The sequence below is a fragment of the Synchiropus splendidus genome, chromosome 1 (genome assembly GCF_027744825.2).
Source record: "Synchiropus splendidus isolate RoL2022-P1 chromosome 1, RoL_Sspl_1.0, whole genome shotgun sequence".
NCBI classification, from domain to species: domain Eukaryota; kingdom Metazoa; phylum Chordata; class Actinopteri; order Syngnathiformes; family Callionymidae; genus Synchiropus; species Synchiropus splendidus.
This window is the reverse complement of record NC_071334.1, coordinates 30,107,811-30,131,426: the sequence shown is the minus strand read 5'-3', so window position 1 is coordinate 30,131,426 and position 23,616 is coordinate 30,107,811. Positions and strand designations below refer to the sequence as shown.

At 41.2% G+C, this 23,616-nt stretch overlaps 1 protein-coding gene across 3 annotated transcripts; it reads right to left on the bottom strand.

The window, feature by feature from the left end:
• Positions 1-5,264: 5,264 nt before the first annotated feature.
• frmpd2 (FERM and PDZ domain containing 2) lies at positions 5,265-23,558 on the bottom strand. 3 transcript variants are annotated; one of them, XM_053886099.1, is made up of 31 exons: positions 23,525-23,558; positions 19,838-20,001; positions 17,690-17,811; positions 17,453-17,616; positions 16,417-16,482; positions 16,151-16,330; positions 15,996-16,071; positions 15,837-15,924; positions 15,555-15,711; positions 15,406-15,477; positions 15,081-15,255; positions 14,856-14,991; positions 14,646-14,784; positions 14,322-14,474; positions 12,736-12,921; positions 12,500-12,659; positions 12,233-12,431; positions 11,935-12,035; positions 11,683-11,763; positions 10,839-10,946; positions 10,472-10,588; positions 10,225-10,379; positions 10,001-10,096; positions 8,995-9,076; positions 8,330-8,415; positions 8,060-8,255; positions 6,697-6,911; positions 6,121-6,187; positions 5,935-6,037; positions 5,799-5,857; positions 5,265-5,683 (listed from the first exon to the last, which is right to left on the bottom strand). In XM_053886099.1, exons 3-29 carry the CDS (start codon positions 17,808-17,810, stop codon positions 6,000-6,002), a joined length of 3,414 nt encoding a protein of 1,137 aa, XP_053742074.1. In that variant the 5' UTR covers position 17,811; positions 19,838-20,001; positions 23,525-23,558; the 3' UTR covers positions 5,265-5,683; positions 5,799-5,857; positions 5,935-5,999. The 3 variants fall into 3 exon arrangements, with proteins under 3 accessions (XP_053742074.1, XP_053742159.1, XP_053741990.1); XM_053886184.1 differs by lacking the exon at positions 23,525-23,558 and adding an exon at positions 20,142-20,159; XM_053886015.1 differs by lacking the exon at positions 23,525-23,558 and having other exon boundaries at positions 17,690-17,814; positions 19,838-20,083.
• Positions 23,559-23,616: the final 58 nt, after the last annotated feature.

Sequence of the window (23,616 nt, the reverse complement as noted above, 5' to 3'; positions counted from 1 at the left end):
ATGATTTTAATTAAAAGCCATTTTTTACTAGACCTCGACTAAGCACAATTGTGCGTTGGCCGACGTCGCTTTGGTGGTGTGCTTCAGGATTTTTCAATGAAGAAAGTGTGCTTTGGCTTAAAAAATCTGAAACTTTGGTAAAGCAACTATAACACTGAAAAAAAAAACCAGTGTAATAAATCTTTATTATTATAAAGAGCATTACAGCATCTTGCTTTTAAATCTGACTCTCACCATCAGTTAAGGATGACTAAGAATGAACAAACTCTTATGACATTGAGGAAAACATATATGAAAAAATTAAAATAATCTTCTGTAAAAAAATCTTTCGTACCTTTAATTAATCAACTTTCATTAATTAAAAAGTAATACTTCAGATTATTACAGTGTAATAACAGATTATTACATATAATTAAATTGCATAAATATATATTTTTTATTTTTACATACACATGCACGGCAAACATAAGTTGTCTTCCAGCTTCTCTTTCACCAATGAAACTGAATTTAAATTTCTAGTCCGAAAATGGAAAGGTGATCGCTGCTTATGAAACCCAGTGTTGGCGTAAATGAGACTTATCGTCTTCCGCTTCTTTTACCACCGGTAATAAGAGGACATGGACGTCGAAACACTCGCCGTGGACCTGGAAACATTATCGTTCTGAACTGCTGACATCCCTGGTGATTTTATGTGACGATGAGGGGAGTAAATGTCAAGCCAACCATTGAAAACTTTCCTCTGCGCTTTGACTCGTGACGCCAAGATGAATAAATCTTTCACGCAACGTTTCGCCTCACGGGCCGACGTGACCGCGGCCCAATGTGTCGCCGCAGGCTGAGCGGACGCCTCGTTAGATTGTTTTGCTTTGCTAAAGCGGCGGAGATGTATGACGCGGATTTCCGTTGAAAGAGTTGTTGAATTTCTCCCCGGTGTGTTGGGCTGTGTCCTCCTGGGGGCGACCTCCCACACTGACTCATGTTGACATGTTATGAGTATTTGCTTCTACTTTGCCTTCAAATGTGTTCACAGGAGTCAGCATCCATTCATCCTGTGGACATATTGAACTTTTCTCGCCCTTCACCGCCTCCGTCGTTCACGTCTGCTCAAGCAGACCTGAACCTCTCACTCTCCGGACGAGCCATTATGAGTCAATTGCTTCTCCATGAAACAGTGAACGCTCACACATTAGAGTCATTACACTGCTTGGGTGAAACACTTGCCTCCTTGCCCTTGAAGCTTTTTTGAAACGTCCCCTGGCGGTGATGGATTCGTGGTCAAGTCTAAAAACAACACTGTTTACTTTAAAGGGTCCCTTTTCACATTTCCCATTAGTACATCAATATAATTGTATAAACAGCCAAATGAGGGGCGACGTGAAAGACAAACGGCATTCATCGCTGCCTCCTCAGTGGAAAATGTGAACAGCAGAGAGAACTCTTTGAAGCCTGTCAAACTATATCACCGTGCCCATTTGTCTGTGAGCACTTTCTGCTACGCCGGGTCAACATTAGAGAGATCTTTTCATAAAAGGCAGATTCTCTACATGTCATGGTTTAATAACGTTGATGTCAGGATGAAGATCCAAACAAATGTGTCTTGTTATCTCATTTCTGTGGATTTAAACAACCACGGACATTTGCACTATGCAGTGTTTAGTCCATAGAACTGTTGCTTTAAGCTCTCTTCCAGATTGTCCAAGCCAAACTTATAGGAATGTATCCTTTGTATACTATGGTTACCGACTTCTTCTTTCCTTAATATCTAGATCACATGTGCGCACTGTGTGGTAGTACAAGATGATATTGGTTCTCTTGCTTAAAGTAGAAGCAGTTTAGACCCTTACACCCTAAACCAAACAAAACCCAATGACAAGGACCTAGTTATTTTTGAAGTTTTCATCCCCAATTTGAGGCTTTTACCTGTTGGACCAGCAAAATTTCACCACAAAAGCAAAAGGTCCCCACAGGGAAGTGTGTTTCTATTTTTGTGAAGATCTTTCATTGACATCTCGCTTCCCCAGCCTCTCACCCTTAACTTATCCAAAACAAATGGCTAACCTTAACCAGGTCTCTAAAGCAAACTCACTTCCAATTATGATAAACTTCTTTTACTGAAGTTTTAACTCTCTAAACCTTGTTAGGACAATCCAAAATGTCCTCACAAGAAGGTGACTCTCTCTCTCTCTCTCACACACACACACACACACATCATGTTTTAATGTTTTGTGATGACCTCTCCTTGCCATAATGCTTTGCCCAGACTCTCACTCTAAACCTAACCAAAACAAATGGCTTACCTTAACCAGGACTCTTAAGCTTAAATTACATCATAATGATCCATTATTTTGAAGTTTTAAAGGTGTTTTAAAAAGGTGAATTGGTCCCCACAAATATAGCTATACAGGGATGCACACACACTTAGGTACTGCCGTGCCCTGGTCCTAACACATGCACAACCCTAACTCTTTCTACAGCAGTGAAACATGAAGCAGCGATGCAGGGTAACTAACTTTTCACAATCCTCAACATAAATAAATACAAGTACATTATCAGTAAGTTTGCTGTTTGCTGTTTTTATTCTAAATTCAAATGTTTTTTTTCAACAGCTCTGGGACGTGGTCAATTCCTTCTCTTTTGTTTTGCCTTCTTGTTTGGTTCTTTGTACTGACATGGAACAGATGATGCAGGAAACCCCAGCAGGTGGAGGAGTAGATAGGTGGGTTTGTGGGCCCAAATCCATCACCCTTTCTTGGGATTTGAATGGGCTAGATTCATCTACCTCCACAGTGGCATCTGCATTTACAACCCCCCAGGCTTTGGGCCACTGTGCTATCATGTGCTTGGTCAAGGTTGCCCAATGAACGCACCAAGAGACAAATATACTGTACATACTGGACAATAATCAATCAATACTGTTACAAATGACAGAACATGAAGACCCTCCGTACCAGACGGCTGTTCGAGAAGCGATTTGTTTGAAGTCCGAATCGATTTTTTTCCCATTAGAATGAATGGAAAAAGAAATAATGCGTTCCAAGCCTTAAAACAGGCTTTTGTAGGAGTGAATGTAGAGTGTCTGCTGAAGGTGCACTGTTCGTCTATGTGTGTGGCCGCTGCATGTGGGAGGGGTTGCCGAGTGAGTGACGTCTCTCCAGAAGTGAAGAGGTGCCCGGTGCGTGTCCATCTCTGAATGTGCGCTTCTGTGACAAAGTCATAAACCAAGTAACGCTCTGTCCCAGACTCGCCTCATCCCTGTCCCAGCTCCAGCCCACAACAGGACATCAAACCCTGGAGTGAGCGCTCCAGCCTCGGAGGTGTTGAGGAGCACCTCCCCTGTGACACTCTACCACGGTCCAGTGTGGAGACAGGAAAGGTTTTACACCTCAATATGAAGGAAAAACAGTCAGTAAATGTAAGTAAGGGGACACGTTTGCATACAGAGGCTGCGTTATACACAATAACAAAGCGCGTCGTGGGTCAGCTGATCGGTCCGCGCACATTATGTTTTTTCCGGCTTTTTTTCGGGGGTGTTTTTGAGATTTGTTCGAAATCTGAAGCAAAAAAAGATTTTTGTTCAAACTCCGATTTGTTCGAAGTCCGAGATGTCTGAAAACCGAGGTACCACTGTACAACAGCTTAGAATTAGAAAATGTGGCCAATGCAGCCGCAACTGAGAGCCTGCAACACAAAGAACATGCTGCTCCACCTCGTGTTAACCTCAATTATAAGTTTTAAGCCAGTCCCCCAACAGCACCTGAATTCAGCTGAGCCTTGTTACTACACCTTTCACTTTGTCCTTTATTATTAAGGCATTATGCCCAGGTGCCAAATTTTCTTCTGCTTCATCCAAAGCAACATAGAGGCAAACCAACTCACCAAAAAAATGATGTATGTGACAGCCAGGTGTCGTCCATGAATCAGACATCAGGGCATCTGACTTTGCCGCCACCAACACACCTTGCTAGTTTTTTTTAAATGTTGATCACATTCGAGTGACATTTAGGGACTGTGTTGATACACTACAACATTAGAATAACATTAGGACGGAATGACCTGAATGACTCAAATGTAGTAAGCATTTTTAGGTGCCCACAAGAAGAGGGCTCCTTTGAGAGGCTGTTGCTCCAGACATTTAGAACACAGCAGTGCTGCCTGCCTGTGTCAGCTGATGAAGAGTTTTAATACCGTTGAGGGAAAAAAAGCACCTTGGCCAACAAATGACTGCTTTCTATACGTCAGCGTTCTTGTGCCTTTAAACAAAGTCATGCGTTTTATACCAAGATGGTCGAGAGTAACGTAAGATCTTGGCACTGTTGGCTTGTGGCGTTGTTACACAGTATCACGATGAGGTGCATGAATGAAGTATGTCCCCCTTGTTAGTTGCAGACGCGCATGATTCAGACATTCACATCCATATACACTCAATTAATATTTTCTAAGCAGCTGCATGTTCAACTAAAATGTGAGTATTTCTAAGCCCGAAAAGGTCATGATGATATTGTCACTGCAAGTAGAGATGAAGAAGACATTTGCTTTTTTAGTTTCCTATATATTGCACTGGGAAATGACTCGACAAAGTCCACAGTCGACGATGTCCCGTCCATCCTCAGCTCATCTTTCATCCATAAGTCCCCTCGTGATGCTCTGACCTGAGCAGAGGTGAAAGGTCAAGGCCGTGCTGTCCATCTCCATTCCTCTTTTCATGAACAAACAGAGGCCAGTGTGTGTGTGTGTGTGTGTGTGTGTGTGTGTGTGTGTGTGTGTGTGTGTGTGTGTGTGTGCCATAGCGCACACAAGGCTCTCACACAGCCTCGTGCCGACTCTCCTGGCATAATGAGAAACATTTGGGATCATTTGCAAAGGGAACACGAAGCCTGATGGGATCCAGATGCACTACTGGGTTTCACCACTATACAGGAACCATTTTTTTTTTTTATGAGGGCCATTACTAGCTTTCCACCCATGGAGGTGTGCTGTGTTCGGGGGACGTGTATCATCTTTGCACATTCACTCCATTGACCTTACATTACACTGGAATGTAGAATTCAGAAAAGTACATTCTCTGGATCTGAAACACAGGTCGCATATACTAAAACAAACAAACAAACAAAATAAATGAATTAAAACAGCAAAAGCTGCAAAGGGTTTCAGAGGAGAAAGATCTCTGGGGTTCTTTACTTCAACTGATATTTGAAAAACAGGTAGTGTGATGGTGTGAAACAAGCTTCAGTAAAGTGACTCAGGCAAAGCTTTTCTTATATGTGGAGAGTTTAATGACAACTCCTGCCAAAACAATCCACTGCACTCGATAAGGCTCCAAACTGTCATATACACTGTCAGAGTCCTCTTCTTTGCTGTCGCATGACACGCTAATGAATTTCCACAGTGCCCTCGTAAGGTCCACTCTGGTACCGACCAATCACGTCAGATTATTACATTTAGTTCAGCAACTTGCCTTAAAATGCACGAGGTTTCAATTGTTTGAAAATTGTGATATGACTTTCTGCACTTACAAGATAATTTTAACTTACATGACCTAAATGCAAATGTTAATTAAATGCTGGTGAGCCATTGCCTTCTAGTGAGACAAAGAACAAACTTATTGCTCATATTCCTTGAATATTTGCTTCATATTGCATGAAATCCATTCTGGTTCCTTCTTCTTCTCATGGTCCTCCATACACTGCAACAGAAAACGATGATGTCAGGGCAGGTTTTGCTACTTTTGGCAGAATGCTGCCGCTATGTGGCTCAAAGAAGAACTGCACAGTTACAAACAAGAAAACGCCTTTTCTCACCCTGCTGCTTCTCAGTGAAGGCAGTTCTTCTCCTTAATGATCAGCTTTGTTGGAGCGTTCTGAAAATTAGAAAACACAGACAATAAATGTAATGTGCAGTCACAAACACTTCGGGGCTCGCAGGTACATGACTCACATGCTTCAGCGTAACGCTCTGACATATCTAATCCTCCAGATTGATCAGCATCTGAATGTGGGTTTTCATGTCCCTGTGAACTCTTCTACGGACGGGAGGATTCCTGCAACAAACACAAAAAAACAGGGAAATCATTTTGTGATGTGCTGTTGTAATGTAGCATGAGTGCGTATGGTTGTGGCTTACCTGGCGCCGGTCGACAGAGCGTGAGTCGCACCTTGGCTGGTGAAGTCTTGAACAACTTCAGCACTTTCTGCAGAAAGGTTTTGATTCACGTGTTTCAATTTATTTCATTTGAGCGCATAGTATTTAATGCCACATGATCTACTGCACTGGAAGTCTAGGCGCGAATGGAATGAAGTTTCACCTTCACTGAAATGATTCATATGTGCTGCGTTGTTTGTGTGCAGAAATGAGACTTTGAAATTAAATTGAGATTACATAATTTAACATTAGCGTCACCACTGTTAACACTGTTGTTAAGATGTACTTTGGTCTGACTTTTGTTCTGGTGGTGGGGTCAGGACTGCAGACTGCTTCCTGACATTGGTGGCCTCATGGTCATTTCTTGTTTATCATAGATTTGCAAGAGTTTTCAGGTGAACTTGTGAGCTATTTTTATCATTCGATTTTGTCTCTTTATCATAGAACATATCTTCAGCGAAGGACAGATCATCAGAAACGCTCTGATACAGAAACTTAAAAAGTGAAACTAGACACAGAATGTTAAATAGAGAACTGAATGAAGTTAGAGCGACTCACTGGGTACGACAGCTCCTTCAAAGACTGACCATTGATGGCCAACAGGACGTCGCCCTCCTGAATTCGCCCGCTGAGAATGGCTGGCTCACCAGGGAAAAGCTCCTTGATCCGTATCAGGCTGCCAAAGTCAGAAGTTGGAGGATCCAGTTCACACATCAGGAAGCTGAACCCCAGGCCATTGTTACTCTTCGTCAGAGTCACAACATGGGTATTTTCTGACAGTAGTGACAAAAGAGAAGTATTCTGTAAGTCACATTTTTATTCAGAGGAACGAAATGAGTACACAAACGTAACAAGCTCAAGGAAGACAGTATTGAGTGTCAACCAGCCTGCTCTCAATTTCTGTTAAGTTAAATTATGTCATTTAGTGTGCGTTTGCAATGAACTTTTGAAAGCCAAAAGAGTCGACCCTAACATAATTATCAGGCTGGATACAATGAAAATGATATCAATTTCCCACTTGTTGAGGCAGCTATTATGCAATTCATCCACAGACTTCTTCCACTACAAAATTGGCTGACAATTAGTACACATTATCATGTAGTCATTTGAAGAGGTTATTTTAATTTTGCTATTGTTCCATGCAGACATCTGCTAAAAATAATTATCGTACCTACACACACATCAAATTCACTTTAACATGGTATGCATTATCGTATCCACTTCTTCCTAAGGTTCAAGACTTGCCATATTGCACTGCACCTTCTCACTGACATGCGAGATGATGTTAAATAAAAGGGAGATGATAGTGGACTCGAAATGAATGAGCAAATAGTGTTCAAGCATATTGAAGAAAGAATTCAAAATGAAGTCATGCCTACTCTAAACTGTGTTTTTAAGTGCGATCATGCTCAAGAATGAACATTCCAGATTCCAGGTTATAACCCTCCTCCCCGTGCCCCGGGTTGCTTGGGATCTAGTGAAGGGAGTAAGCAGAAGATAATGAGTGAATAATTCATTTTCATTAACTACCAGAGGTTAAATTCATGTTCCAAAAAATGACTCATCCATTTCCCTTGTGATATGCATGGCAACAATCCTCCACTGGCCTATTATCACCTCTGGTTAGGTTTTATGAGACATCCCATCTGTGTCAGATGCAAATTCTGATATAGATTCAGTTTAAAATTTCCATTTTTGAAAAGAGTCAATGAGACACGACACATAGATGGACACAGAGAGGATAAAGTCGGCTGCAGTGGTAAGAAGAGATGAGGTCATAGGCGGCAAGGAAGATCAGCGTGAGAGCAGGAACTATATGAAAGCTCACACCTAGCAACAAGGCGAGAAGGAACACCTCAGAAGCAGTCTTGTGAGCTCATGACTGCACAAGTGGTTAGATCTATGGTGTCTAGATTCCTACCGCTGGACACAAAGCTGTAGTCCTTTGGCCAGTCACAGACGCTCTGTGGAAGAGTACAGACGGATGAGAAGCTGCTGATTCTGCTTTGCCGGGTCACTGGATTGCCACTGTGAGCTGATACAACGCAGTCATTTTCGGCACTTAGAGAAACTCTAGGGAGGCTCATCGGTTCTCTCTCCACCACCAAAGACACCACCTAGATGAAAAGTAATGTAAAGTAATGTCATGAGTGCGATGAAAAGATGAGTGGGAAGGGTCGGTGCTCTTCACCTGGTCAGTTTTGCTCAGACACTCCACAGCCTGCTCGTACGTAAATCCCTGGAAACTCACACCATCTACCTCCAAGAGTCGATCACCTGAACAGGAGATGAATAGCTGAGAAAAAGTGTCTCTATCATATAAATTCAGAGACTGAGGTTTTTGCTCATCTTTTTGAAAACCCCTTACCTCATCATTACTAAACTAGATGACTACTTATTAAAAAAGTGGAAAAAGTTTTGTTTTATATTTACATACAAGGGGTACATGGTGATGTTTTAAAAATAAGGCTATGAAACAAAAACACTGTTTTGATCTGCTGTACGCTTTGCTGTGGGAAATGCTTTTTTAAATTCTTTTATTCTTTTTTTATTCATCTCGGTTTTGAAAGTCCATCTTTTGCACTTATATATATATATATATTCTCATACAACACCCCATACAGTGTAATTTAATGAACTGGTCAGTTGTTGTCTCGATTTCTCCTTCTCCTGTCCAGGTTAAATTAAATAATGTCTGGTGATATATAATGTCTGTGTTGTTAGCAAACCACAGCACAGCTAAGGAACAGACTTCTGAAGTGTGTTTGATGAGGGATGTTGCTGCCAGCTAGCGAGTGTTGCGTCAGACATGCTGAAGAATGTGAGCGGTCAGGCTGTCCAAGCCAGGATTCCTACCTGAATGAATGCGTCCGTCTCTCTCAGCTGCTCCTCCTGCCACCAGGTTCTTGATGTAGATTCCTCTGTTGGGCATGTTAGTCTTGGCGCCAGACCAGAGAACAGTGGCAATGAGTAAAGTAATACTCATATATATATATATATATATATATATATATATATATATATATATATATATATATATATATATATATATATATGGGTGTGGATGGCACATTGCAGAACACGAGGATCAACACGTGCGGGAGTGTGAGGGATGGGGAGACGTACGGAAGCTCTCTTCACGCAATAATATTGGATGTCAGTTGCTATGTATGACCCCTTACATGACTCTCCTTCCTTAGTGACAGAACCGAAAGTCACCATGACTAATACACGCAGACGTTTTAATAGCATGTTATCACACATACACCGAATGAAGTGCCACCATATGGCTTACCTAACCCCAACCTCTCATGCGGCTAGCGCCAATATATGGGAGTGAGTATGATAGAAAACAGTGAATCCATTTTGTTTGTCCCCTCAACTTGGGATTTTTGCATGGTATGCGTCAGCACCAGCTAATTAATTATGTTATACTCTGAGAAAAAAAACTATGAGAAAAAAAACACATCACTTTATTTCACTGACAAGGGCTCAAATGTGGCTAGCAAACTCTCATTTGTTTCTACTTTCTACTAAAAGTTAGATGCATTTTCTTCCACAGCTCTTCAATGGAAACGTTCTCCAGCAGTGTGGCCATGTTTGTAGAATGGCATACGACTCTGAACGTATTGCATTTTCCAGTCTTATTAGAAAGGCAGCTGAGTTCAATATCACACTTCAAGGCGACTGGTAAATAGTCTGTGGAAGTGGAACAACCCTTCTTTCTCTAATCCTGTCAGCCTGCAGATGTTAATCAGATTGACTGGAACTCTGTGACCTACACGCTACTCTCACTGACTTTTCATTCTCAGCGTTTAATCCAGTCGTCACTTTATTCACACGGAAAGGTCATTCAACTCACTGTGATGCTGATGCCCAGACTTCCTGAAATCTTCCTGAGCTGAACAGTCTCCTCCAGTCTCTCACAGTTCAGGGAAGAAGGGAAGGAACAGCCATCCTGGCATGAGCAGAAAAACTCTCAAGGAATAGCAAGTTATAAAGCCACTTGGCTAGATCTTCGTGGTTTGACAAATAAGACAGAAATATCTCCTGGAATACGTCAACAAAACCACCTTAGGGCTGTACCTGTGCACTGAGAGAGGGGGCACCGCGAGGTACGTGGAGTCTATTGCTGGGCTTGGGCGTCACCATGACTGAAACAATGTCATCAAGGCTTTCTTCTCGAGGACGGCCCATCGTCAGAAGCACAGGAGAACAAACACTGCTTGGACTGTGAAAACCTGGAGCAGGAAGTGTTCAGTGTTGGTGATGGATTTGGGAGGGGACGACCACAACATCAATACAAGCGCACACACACAGACACCAGAAGCACCTTTTGCCTGTGACACGATGAGCTGGACCTCCTCAGGGCTGTTCTGCATGACCTCTGCAGCCTCACTGAAGGTGACACCCTCCAGGCTGACGTGGTTCAAAGAGATCAGACGACCACCTGGAGACAAAGGTCAGAGTCAGTGTCGGTAACTCCTGTGGCAGTAAGTAACCTACGCCAACACCCCACAGCATCAACACCCCCACTCACAGTCTCAACTTGTTACTGTTGTTAGAAGACAAAAGGCTGTTGCCACTAGACTGTAGTAAGAGCTTTGATGTACCATCTTGTGATGACTACATCATGTTAAATAGATGGGTTCATTTTTTAGAGAAACAATTTCACATCTAATAGTCAAATTTTATTTTACCTGGTCGTATGCGTCCATCCCTATCTGCTGGTCCACCAGGCACTACGGAGGCTACAAAAATCCCCAAGTCATAGCGTCCCACTGTATCCTCACCAACGATTATAATGCCTGAAAGACAGGATTTGCATTAACTTTATTGGACAAACAAGGCAGACCACACAGGTATTGCTTTGCTGTAAATATCTGTACCCTTGACAGGGGCTACAGTGCTGTACTCAATCAGAACAGGCCAAAGTTTTAAATAAAGTTATGGGCGGAACATATTTTTCAGTCAGGAACTAATTCAACAGGAAGGACGGGGTGGGCAACTAGTTCCACAAAGGGCGGCAGTGGGTGCGGGTCCACGTTCCAACCAATCAAGAGGTCACTTTTTCACCAGCAGGTGTCTTCAGAGTGTCATCAATTGATTGTCAGTCTTGTGTTGCTTGTTTCATTTGAAACGTTACAGGTTAAGCTGTGTGCGCTTGATCGGTTGGAACAAAAACCCGCACCAACCCGGTCCTTTGAGGACCTGCTTGCCCGCCTCTGTTCCAAATAGCGTATGACAAATTCCTCACTCCTGGACGCAAAAGTTTGCACTTTTGTGTCTTCAACTTGGAACACACAACACTGTTTTTTTCTCCATATCTGGTTTCTCTTCTTTCATGAGTGATTTAAAATAGCAATAATAATAATCGTCGTCATCATCATCATCAACTTAACTTTGGTTTTTTTTTTACCAAAGTTATTATTGTTAAGTTATTCAGTTATTACAAGCCAAATGACCATGACCAGATTTGGCCCACGGGCCTTGACTTTGACAGATGCCAACTGGGGAATGGTACCGCTGCTCTCGTAAGCTTACCTAGGCCAAGTTTAGGATCTTTCTTCAGGGAGACACATATGACCTCTCGCTCCGATGAACTCCCATGTTTCGTCGGCGTATCTACGAGCATCCATACGCGACATTTAAAAAAAATGGAAATCCAGACATAAGGACAGTCAGTACAACAACCTTTAGCTAGTAAGCTCATCTGAAACAGCGTTGTTGATTCATGAATGGTGGTTTCCGGTCCGTTCTGCTTTGTCACGCCAGAATAGAAAGGTGATGTCATACCTCTTGCCGCAGGGGAACCTGATGGGGCTTCAGATCCGCTTCGCTGAGAGCAGGCTGGTGAACGCATCCCTGTGCTGCTGCGAAGGCTGCTGGAGCAGGTGCTGCAAGAATAGATATGAAAGAGCAAAAACATTTACAAATCTACTGTAAGAGATGTGATCAAACCAATGACAAAACTCAAAATTTCTAGTCTGATTTCACTTTCAAATGGGAGCTACAGATTCATACTGCCTTGATACACAGCCTGAATATGACACCATATTGTGGGAATTAGAAATGAGAAGTAGTAATCCCATGCCTCTGCTCATTAAGGCTTTGGTGCTGCTGTTTGATACGGGCTTCGATCCTGGCTGTGACGTCATCACACAGTTTGGTCATCGGCTCCTCCTGAGGCGTTGTCAGACCGCTGTCATCCTGTGGCGTCTCGGAGCACAGGAAAGATTTGAGCCTGTTGCTCTGAGCTCGGCAGCCTGGGGAGTACTGCATGATGTTCTCCTCTGGAAAGCACAGAAATATTTCTCGATTTAATCAGGCAATATTTGAACGAGACATTAAGTCAGCTAACCTGAGACTAGGCTGTGGGTGAGTTGACGGGAGTTCATTTCGGTGTTGAACTTGTGCTGGGATGAACACAGGTTACATAAGTATTTGGCTATTTTTGACCTCTCCGTAATGAAGACGTACTTCTTCTTGCTGCCACGCATCTCGATTATAAATTTACGTTTCTGCAGAAACACAAAAGGAAAATCAATAGACCAAACTCGATCTGTTTATCACTAGCATATGGCACATATCGCTTACATTTGAGGAGATGGTTGAAGTTTCCCTCCAGAAGAAACTCTGACTGGTTGATCGACCGCCGTCTTTCACTTCATAGACGGTAACTCCTTTGGCACTAATCCCGAGGACAATCTCGCCGTCTGAGGTCTTTTTTTCACGTGTCACTCGATGAAACAACACGCCGTATTCAGGCAACTGCTGGCATACCTTGGGGGGAAAGACCCACATCCTTTTTACCTAAGTCACGTAGGTGAAAGTCTTTAATATCCCTCAACTGTGGCACCGCGCTGATGTGAGATGGTGACATTTATGCCAGAATTATGGTTGCATCAGTGACATCATCAGTGTGCCACACTGAACGGTACTAAATTACCGCTCCTCTCCTTGGCCTTGACTATAAAAACCAAATTTATGGCAAAACTGCAGGGTCTAGCCATCCCAGACTGCCATGGATTGCAAGATAAAGTAGCTAAAGACACACTAGCACTAGCTGAAAGTCTCATAGGCAAATGGATGTATTGCATATATTTGTGGTTCAAAACCTCAGTTACATTTTCTTCCGCTGTCCGGACACCTGGACCTAAACCACAGCGTCGTCTACTATATAACAAATGTTTGTATGTGCCCCTGAGCAACTTGATGTTAAATCTGACTGTTAAAATAGGATCCCAAATATCGACTGTTTCTTGCTTAATTTTTGAATGACAATGATCAATAACAAAATCATTCATTCAAATTTAAAGCCAAGCTCACAACAGATTAACATGAAGAAGACAATAGACATCTGTGACTGCCCAAATATCATGCGCTAAGCTAACATGATCACACCTAGGAACCTGTGAAGTGTGTGTGTGTAAGTATCTTGAGAAGAATATTCTGGGTCTGGGACTTAAGTCAACATGTATACAGACTTAAGAAAGTAAGATTTACAGAAAGAAATAGAGGTTGGCAACAGCCAACAACCTTTTTCCAACTGCAAGCTACTTGAAGGGCACTGTATGAACTGAAGGACTACCATCAGTTTTTGTACACATTTCTAAAATAATCTACTGTACAAAATGAAATCTACATGATGGAATCTTCACAGTAATTATCAATGGTGTCACAAGTGACAAAGCAAACTAAACAAACTAACAAACAAAAGCATAATAACACGATTATTATCCGCTACAGATAACTTCAATATATTTTTGTTGCTTTTTAGGCAGGACAGCCTGCATCCAAACAGGGCGGGAAGTCATATGCTGTCGGGCAACATTCAATTCGTGGTGCTCTCTGTGGCTTGCCTTTTCTGTCCCTCGTCCCTCTAAAACCTCCCAGTTAAATAGACATGTAGCACCATCTGTTACACCCAAAATCACCTTTCAGAGACCCACGTGGGCACCATGGCAGTGACCCCAGATGTGTTGTATTTAACAAAGAAGAATGGTAATGCTTATAGTTTCATTCATGCTTCCTAGACAGTTGATATTCAAACGTTTTACGTAAAATAGGAAACTGGTTCAAACATAAAAGCCACAGAAGTCAATGTCACGCTCCGTAAAAGGTTATGTGTGTCATGACAGTCCAATGGATCATGAAGGCCTGAAGTAGTCATTCTTCAGTACCTTGAGAAATTCAAGCTCGGATTCATCTGTAAGCATCTGTGCATTGTTGGTGTGAAGCCGCTGTAGCTCCACTTGAATGTAAGGTAAGGCACGTCTCTCCATCACACTTTTGGATACGTAATGGTCCGGGCGACAGTAATTCCGACCGTACAGCTGAAAAGAGCATTGCAGTGAAGATTTATTGAGAATAATGATTCAAAAAATAATATTACAGGTCTATACTTATGACACAATTGACATTTTGAGGGGGGAGAATATTTTCTATTAGTTCTATTAGGTGTAAGATATACTGGTATATGCAGTTGCTTGTCAATGCAAACCAACCTCGGGCATGCAGTCCCCTCGCTCTGTCTGCAGGGCTAGAGCTCCGAGGAAGAGGGCCGTCTCTTCGTGGCAGGACAGCCTGTCATCCAAGAGGTCTTTCCGGAGATGAAGGTAATATAGGTGTCGGGTCTGTTTGTGCCTGCAGACAACGGGAAATCAAGTACGAGGCTTGTATCTCTGTTCACTTTAACCAGTCATGGGAATACTTACAAAAGCAGGGACATATCATTGACAAAGAATTTCACCCTGAAGAAAAGGATGAAGGTGGTTGTAGGCACTTTTTTCCAACTATCTGGGGCATATTTGGAAATTTTAGTATCGTTGTCGATGAAGAAAAACTCATTATCTAAAACAAAGGTGAAGAAAAAATCAGTGTGCTGGGCACGGAAATCAACATAAAACACAGATCCTGCTTGATGATTAGAGATCATTTACCATCGAGGTAAGCAAGGCCAAAATAAAAGTGTTCCATCAGGTTGGAGTGTGCGACAATCATGTCAAAGATGTCTCCGCCTCTGGACTTCACCTCACATTTAACCAAAATATTGTGACTGTTTGGCATCACAACGCTGACCTCTCGCTGGGATACTGCAGTTTTGCCCTTTTTTGACTGCAACATAAAAAAACACAAACTGTAAGACAGAACTGTTTTCTATTTTTTTAACGTCATATAGTGTCGGACAGTATATAATGACGCCCCTTTGAAAATTCAGTTGCCGACCCCAGTATTATTGCAATCTCAGCATCATTTCAAACTCACCACAATGGAACCAGGCAGTTCCAGAACACTCGGTGGCTCGTCTAACATTCTAATGAACTCGGGAGTCGTGTCCTGTACACAAATGAAAGGTCTATAAATAATGTATAAATCCATCTCTATAAATCTAGAAATATCTATAAATAATTCACCTTAAGTTTCTTCTCGTTTAAGCTTGTTGTGGACTCAAAATGTGCCAGGGATCTTGACGTACTACGACGACAGCCATCTAAATATGGACTACAAGAAGTGCGGTTCAACTGGTGCCAACTGTCGTAGCTGTCCCTGTGACGTCCTCCAGAGGGAATCCTTTAGGATGGGACAATCAGGCAGATTCTCTCAGGACTTCTCAAGGCAAATGTTTCTAGTGCATTGCTTCACACATTATTGTAGTGCCAACATGTTGGTTTACTTTTTCATTTATTTGTACATACCCAGTGTGCTCGGTTGGGTATGATGTCCCAGAAAATGTTCTGGACAGCTTCTTCTTCAACGCCCATGTGGAGTTACTAAATGAACTTCCTGGAAGGCACATTGATTTGTGTTACTTGGGTGGCTGGGTCAAACTCTTAATCTGACTTTTCGTTACTTACTGTGTAATCTGTCTCTGACCATCTGACTGCGGTCTGTAAGCTGAGATCCGTTTTCACCCATACCAACATGATCATCCTGTAAAGACATTGCTTCCCAGCTTAGCCACCAGTAAGACATGGAAGTCTTAATCAAGTTCCGCTTCTTGGCCACTCACAGAGTTTCTGTAGACGTCCTCCACCAAGTGCCTGACCAGCTGCTCGACAGGGGGCAGCATTGACGACTTGTGGTGAAGCTCACAGGTATCCAGAACCGTCAGCAGGTCTGTCCGTCGAAGGATCATATCCTCGCACATGCTCAGCAGCAAACCCTCCAGTTCTGGGCTGAGTTGTACTGGCTGGTGAAATACAGAGACAATCAGCTTGGAGCTCTCTGAAGAATATTGTAAATACAATACTGGAGGAAAGAAGGCAGGCAAGGTACCTGGTTTTGTGGGAGCTGATAGTCAACACACCAATAGAGAGTCATCCCAAGGGAATACACCAGCATCTGGTCCCACAACAAGAGAAATGTCTTATTAAATTGACCATCAGGACATTTTGCCTTTGAAAACCCTAAAACCAGTTAGGCGAAGTTCTGAACTTTAGCGTAAAATCAGTTGCATTTCTGTCAAATAGTTTATGGGATGAAGTTTTGTGTCAGCAAAGAGAGAGGAACAGAACTTGCTGCAGCTTATCAACGATTTTCAACATTATCTTTCGATCAAACTGTCAAACTCAATCTCAGGAAAAACAAAAATGACAGTCGCCAAACTCAGTCAATAATTTGGTTTTATCCTTTAGTTCTATTATTGTTCCTTTGCTTTGATTGTTGCTGTGCTTTATGGGTCCAGTGTGTGATTGGTGGGGGTGTTTCTTAAATGATTCCTTATAGTAAACCATATAATGATGCAGCTATAGAACAACAAAAAAGGAATAAACAAAAATGAGAATAGAAAAGAAAAGGAAAATAAATGACACACAGGCATACATGTGATGCACATGCTTACACGCACGCAAGTAGATATAGATGTGACCTCTGCCTTTCTATTTTTCAGGAACCAATCCAAGTCATGCTTTAAAAGTTACCAATAGAATCTTTCAAAAGTGGAAACTGAAGTGGACATATGGAGCCAATGCAGTTGGGTGATGTGTTGTCATCTGTTAGAGTCAGTCTTGTCCGAGTTTCATTTGGAGGTATGACAGGGCTTTATTGTTGATGTTAGTTTTTAACTGCATGTAACAGGACTAGACTGTTGTTTCAGTCTCCATGCATGTGGGAGGCTAGGCAAGTTATTTCTTTAGTCTTTGTTTGAGATAATCTTCTTTAATTGATCTCATATGATCACGTACATTTTTGAGACACTGAAAGTTTTCATAATCTGTTAAAGGTAATCATCAATATTTCAAGAAATAAAGGCTTCATTTGTAATGCACCTATATGGTGGACCTGTATGTCAAAAGAAGGCTTGGTTTCCAACCTTTTCAGCTGAATTCCTGCCCGGTGAAGGAAGGCTCTGGTGGACCTCCGGGGCAGTGAAGGAAGTGACATCCTCATAACGGGTACAGCTCTTGAAGGCAAGACTTCCATTGGCAGACAGCAGCACCGACCCAGGGCTCAGCACATTGCACATGCTTGCCCCTCCTGTGCAAGGTATTTATCAAATGTATCGTACTCCTGTGCAACACTTGGAAGTCAAAAGGAAGTAATTGGTCACCTTTTTTAGCAACATCTAGTAAGGCCTCAGACGCGGCGAGCAGTAGACACCAGACTTCGTCTTCATCCAGTGGGAAACCCCGAGCCTCCAGCACTTCTGCCAGGGTCACAAATGTCCCCATTCTTCTAGGAAAGACACAAGTACCAAGGTCTTCATCGGCAGGTGGATTAACTCGATAAAAGTGAAACCAGTGGCTCCATTACATCGTTCTCTAGTGGCTGCATATAGACACTGAGAGAATCTAGCATCCTACTTAGTCAGACACAGAGACCATTTAGAGGTCAAAGGTCAGAGAATCAGACAGGCTAGCTTAGAGTGCAGCGGGGACAGATCTAATTAGACAACAATCTTGGAGAGCTGTTAATTCATATACTTCATTCATTTGAAGTTTACAGGTGTTATGACGAGGATGTTTATATGTTTCACATCTAGATGCCATGTTGCATTTTATATCGATTTAGTATTCAATATTTTAGTTTAGTTTTAGCTTCGTTTTATTTTCAACTCATCTTAAGGACTAAAATGCTGATGTCATGACTGATGTAAATCAACTTGACGTGTTAAGTTTGGTGCCAAGTTCTATTTTTCTCAACATCACCTGAGTTTGTGTCAGATCCACCAAGATCTTCATCTACGTGAACAAAATGATGTGCGTCATTTTGACCAGCGCAAAGAGTGAATCGACTGTTCGGTGACTTCCAGATATTGTGTGTATTCTGGTTTCAGCATTTACACTTGGAGAGAGACAGTTGGATGAAGCCACTCGAGACCACATACCGTAGGACCAAGGAGAGCGCAAACATTGTATTAGTTAGCTTGAGGCATGAAAATAACAGAAATAAACACAAAAATCATTTAAACGTCTCTTCTAAGTATGATCACCCAGCCCAGGACTGCGACAGGGCACATAAAATGTCTGCACGAGCGTTCGCAATGTGCTAAATAAAGGTGCAATATTTATGCGCTTTAAACAAATAAAATTAGAAAAAACACCAAATAGATACTGAATCTAGCAAAAATACGGGATGAGGCATACACGATTTATGAAAACCATACAATCTATCCTCCAAATCCTTTGAGCGTTATGAAATAAACATATTAATATTTCATACTTATAGATTTTTTTCCTTCTTTCTGTATTATTGGAGGAAAGCTGAGCTTAGTTCCATACCCTTCTAATATACCCAAATGAAAACAGCTTTCCTAGTGAGTAGGCTCACTGTTTCAAATTGGTATAATGTTTATATACACTGTATATAAACACTGTTTTGGGCGTGATCACGTTGTCACCAACCATTGCTAACATACATCACCGTAAATAAAGTACTTATTCATTGATGCATTTGCAGCATGTTGTTAATCATGATGAAGTACTTATTACCATCTTGTTAAGCCTGAATATATTTCATGGTGGAATGGTCACCAAAACATCACTCAATGAACTCCATGATTATTGACTATTAGGACTAAATAAGATAATAATCATACATATTCACACAGATTAATGGTGGATCTGTGTTTGCCATCATAAAGTGTAACCAAATATTCATAATCGAGAGAATTTAAAATATATATTTCTACCCACTTCATTTTGAAATTTAAACTTTTATCTATGTGGGTGAATAATAACACAAATACTATACCGAAGGAAAGAGTGACTCATAAATCATTTTATATTAGCGTTTCTGCAATGGATGCAATCGGTGAGATTGTATCAGCATGTTAAAAATATCAGTGACTGTTCTTTGTAAGAGAAATATTTTCTTATTTGTATTGCTTTTATTGTGTTTTATGGAGACTCAGGTCTCATTTAATGCCCTAACCATTTGTCAACAGCAACCCACGCATGTGCTTCAACTAAGCGAGAACATGAAGAAAATATTGGGTGCGTCGGTTTCAAAAATCTGTGTACATTTGCCAATATTGTCAACTTCTAATCAGGTTTTGGGTAAAAAGGTGAGTTGTCCACACAGCACACTTGTCAATTGCATTACATAAGAGAAGCCTTCTCTGTTCAACTTCTAGTCAATATACTACTATATAATATTTTATATAAATGACAGTTAAAATATCAGCCAGGAAACATTGACAGATGTCTCTTCAAAGTCATAAGGTTATATTATTTATTTCTCATCGGACAAGGCCTACCTTAGTGCATCCGGTCGCCGCAAGAGATTCCTCTTAAGTTCGCTCAGACATCCGCCGCGCTGCTTCTAATCCTTTCTTTTAAGCTCACATTCCACCCTCCTTTCCTTGTTCCAGTAATTCTGTCCATCATGGCACCATCATATCCTCACTGGCCGGTCAGTTGTCTGCTCAAAAGAAAGCACATCATCTCAGTAACATCGCTTACTCTGCCTTCGCCGCTACTGACGCATATTATGTGAGTTTCTCGTCATTTTTGACTATATTTAGACATAAGCACATAATTGGATTTGCAGAGCGGGCTTACGACAGATGGGGCAGCAAAGATCCAAATCCATTGTGCAGCGTGGTAATCTGATGTTTCATCCGAGAGTAATTGTTATTAATTGTTCCGTTCTTTGCGTCCTTTTAATGAGTCACCTTATTAGCCATCTGCTTATGCACTTTTGGACGGACGCAGTCAGATTAAAGAGCTCTCTAGCAAGTAGATCAATGATAACTGGGATGTGGAGCATGTTATTAGCTTGGCCAAGGAGGTCCAGCTTTTACTGACAGGTTTCTCTCTGTCAGCAAGATGAAGCAAAGTCTTGACATGATGATGATAGGACAAAAATAGAGGACTGCACTTTGGTGATGTCCTGGATTACCATCTGGATCCCAGAAACATTTGAAAGTTTGGTCACTCTGTGGAAAGGCAGAGAGAAAAAGACTACTTAGACTGCTGTTGTGGTGCCAAGTTGATTTTGTTCATTCTATCATGGTTCCTACAGAAGATTGGCAGAGGTTTACTTACTGGGGAACCTGAATGCAAACCTTAAAAATTTAAACCTTAAATGCAGCAGAGTTTCGGTAGTGACCAACATCCCATGGAGAAGGGCCTTTAAATATATAACATTGCAAATGTCATTTATTTATAATATCAAACATGAAATATGGCGTGACGCCTCTGTGATGTGGAGAAATAAAAAGCTGTGCAGTATAATATCCCTGTCATAAGAACACATGAGCACTCCAGGGTCTTCAAGAGAGGTCTCACGGCGTAATTGACTTAACCTAGATTTAGACTAAAGTCCCGGGGAGCACGAAAAGGACGAACATTCTCTTTAATGCCGAACTACTTAAATAAGTACTTTATGACATTGTGCAGTATGAGAGTAAAAAACAGTCATTTTATCACCATATTAATGCACATTTTAGTGATGTGGTCACGATGTGCAGGCCACTCCTTCACAGTGCTTTTCAACCTTTTTCAAGCCACGGCACACTTCACTCATTATAAAAATCCAGAGGCACACTACTAAAGGTACCTCAACCAACGCGGTATTGTTAGTTGAATGTTTTGCAGAAAATCCCATTTAATTTGTGAAAATGGTTACCAACTGACACTGCTGTTTTGACATGAGATTTGAAGAAAATGTATTTGTTTAAAAACATTGACAGAAAGTGGTGGGACATATAGCAAAATATACAATGATTTATTTATTCATTTTAAATAAATGTTCCGATTTCATCACTTTATTATGGTTCATCATGTATTTTTGAGACTAACAAGCAAGTTTATGACAATATAGGACAGAGAATTGTCCTATATAGAATTTTGAGGCAAATCTTACATTCTTTGTCTCAGCTTGCTTCATAAATACAATTGTTCTTTCTCTCTTCACATGTTGGAGCGCGTTTGGTTCTGCTTTAGTTTGTAGCCAATGAATCACAAAGCAAAGTTGATGGTCTTAGCTCTGGTAGCTCTGCGGTGCAGACAGTCTTTGGCCGGCTTCTTTGCTGTGCACCTCAGTGGATCATTTCCCTCGGCACACCTGACTGCCTCTCACAGCACGCTAGTGTGTGCACCACGACACAACGCTTGAAAATCGCTGACTTAGTGTTCTAGGAAGAATACATAGAAGCTGAAATTCCAGCAGGAAGATGGTGATGTGTCAATTAAAAATATTATCATATCATATATCATATCATTGTTCATTCCATTTTTAGTTCATGTCGGCTGCAGGCCAGTATGAATCACATTTGTGACCTTTATTACCTAGTTGTACCTAATGCAATTGCTAAACACACTAAATTGTGGACCATAACAATAAAAAAAGTAAATTAGGTAAATATGAATTGTGAAAGGTACAAAAAGGGGGTGTTGTTTGGTTGGATTAGAACTCTAAATGACTAAATGAACCCCACTAAACCCTCACTAAACACCAACAAATGAGTCAAACAATGTGACATTCTCTTCATCAAAGCTAACATTTCTCACTTGAACTTCTCTGTAAAATCTTTGTTCTTCATTTCTGTGAGGTTCAATGTTGTATTCATTTTTGTTTTACTAAAAGGGATGCGTATGTAATTAGTTCCTGTTTAATCTTTTCACACCTAGAGTTGTGCTATATCCCATCATATGAACTGAGAATAGTGTTGGATTTCTGGAAATCTTTGCTTTGTATTCAGTGTGAGAATCACTCATGGTTCAGAAAGTATCTATGTCAATGACTTTGGGACTGTTGTGCAAATGTTTGTGTTTTTTTCTTTTGTCTTTTTCCTTTCCTCTCTGTTTCTCACCAGGGGCTTCAGTGTGACTAGTATTTGCTGATCTTTTTTGTGACCTTTAAAACGCACCCAGTTACTCCGAGCCCACTCTGGAGGCTTTTCTGCCATTTCCACATGCAAAGTCAAGGTCCTTACAAATGCACTTATACGCAATCTTAAAGCCTGATATTGACAGGAGTTCATTGACAATTTAGGGACCTATGTTCTGCAGACAGCAAAAGCCCCATGATATTCAAAATAGGTCTTCATGTGTATATGAAGGTTTTTAAAACAAATAATTTGATCTTTCCTCCATTTCAATCCGTCTCTCCAATCGGGGCGTCTGAAGTCCAAGTTGCTGTGGTGTAACTGGTGAGATTTGTGGATGCACAGCAAAACAGGAAAGTGCTGGTACTTGTCTGCAAATATTTTTTTTAAATTCATTTCATTTCAGTTATCACTATTTTTGCTTAGGTGCCCTGCCTTGTTAGCACAAAACTGCAAGTTAGTATTGATGTGTATCCAGATTGCAACCTCTTTTAAGATTAAAAATGAAATGTTTTAGGGATCCTATACACACTATCAAGCGTTTTATCGAATATTTCCTAGAGCAAAAATGCATTGTAGTGACCATGCATGTTGAGGGGTGTGGTCAGTGCCCAAGTATTTGCAGTTCCATACTAATGTATTCCTGTACAATGAGCTTGAGATGTATGCCATATGTATGTTGTGTTTGAGCCTTTCTTTTACCAACAGTGGCACACAGTCACAAAAATACATACATAATACATAAATAAATATGTCATAGTTTGTTTGGCCACTGATAATGTGAGCCATTGCGTTTATGCTCATGGAAATGCTTTTGGTCATTTGGCATTCGGACACAAAAGTGATCAGCACTTTTACTGCAGCGGTCCCTTTCAAAACGTAAAAAAAAAAAAAAAAGCAACATATAAAATATGGAGGAATCGATCGTCTAATTATGTGTGCTGATAGGATTTAAGGTTTTCTAAATGCTGGGCTTTGTTTGTCAATCAGGTCCCAGTGTCGGGATGAAAATGCCACTTTTTTTCCTTTTATTTAGCAAATCAGGTCATATTCAAATGACAAATAAACGAAAACAATCTCTGGTGTTACTGGCGAACAATGACAATATATTACCTGTAGAAACTGCACCTGAAGCAGGAAGAAGATCTTTGGAAACACTTCAGTGTTAGTTGCATCAAAACTTGATCCAAGTGATAATAATTGTG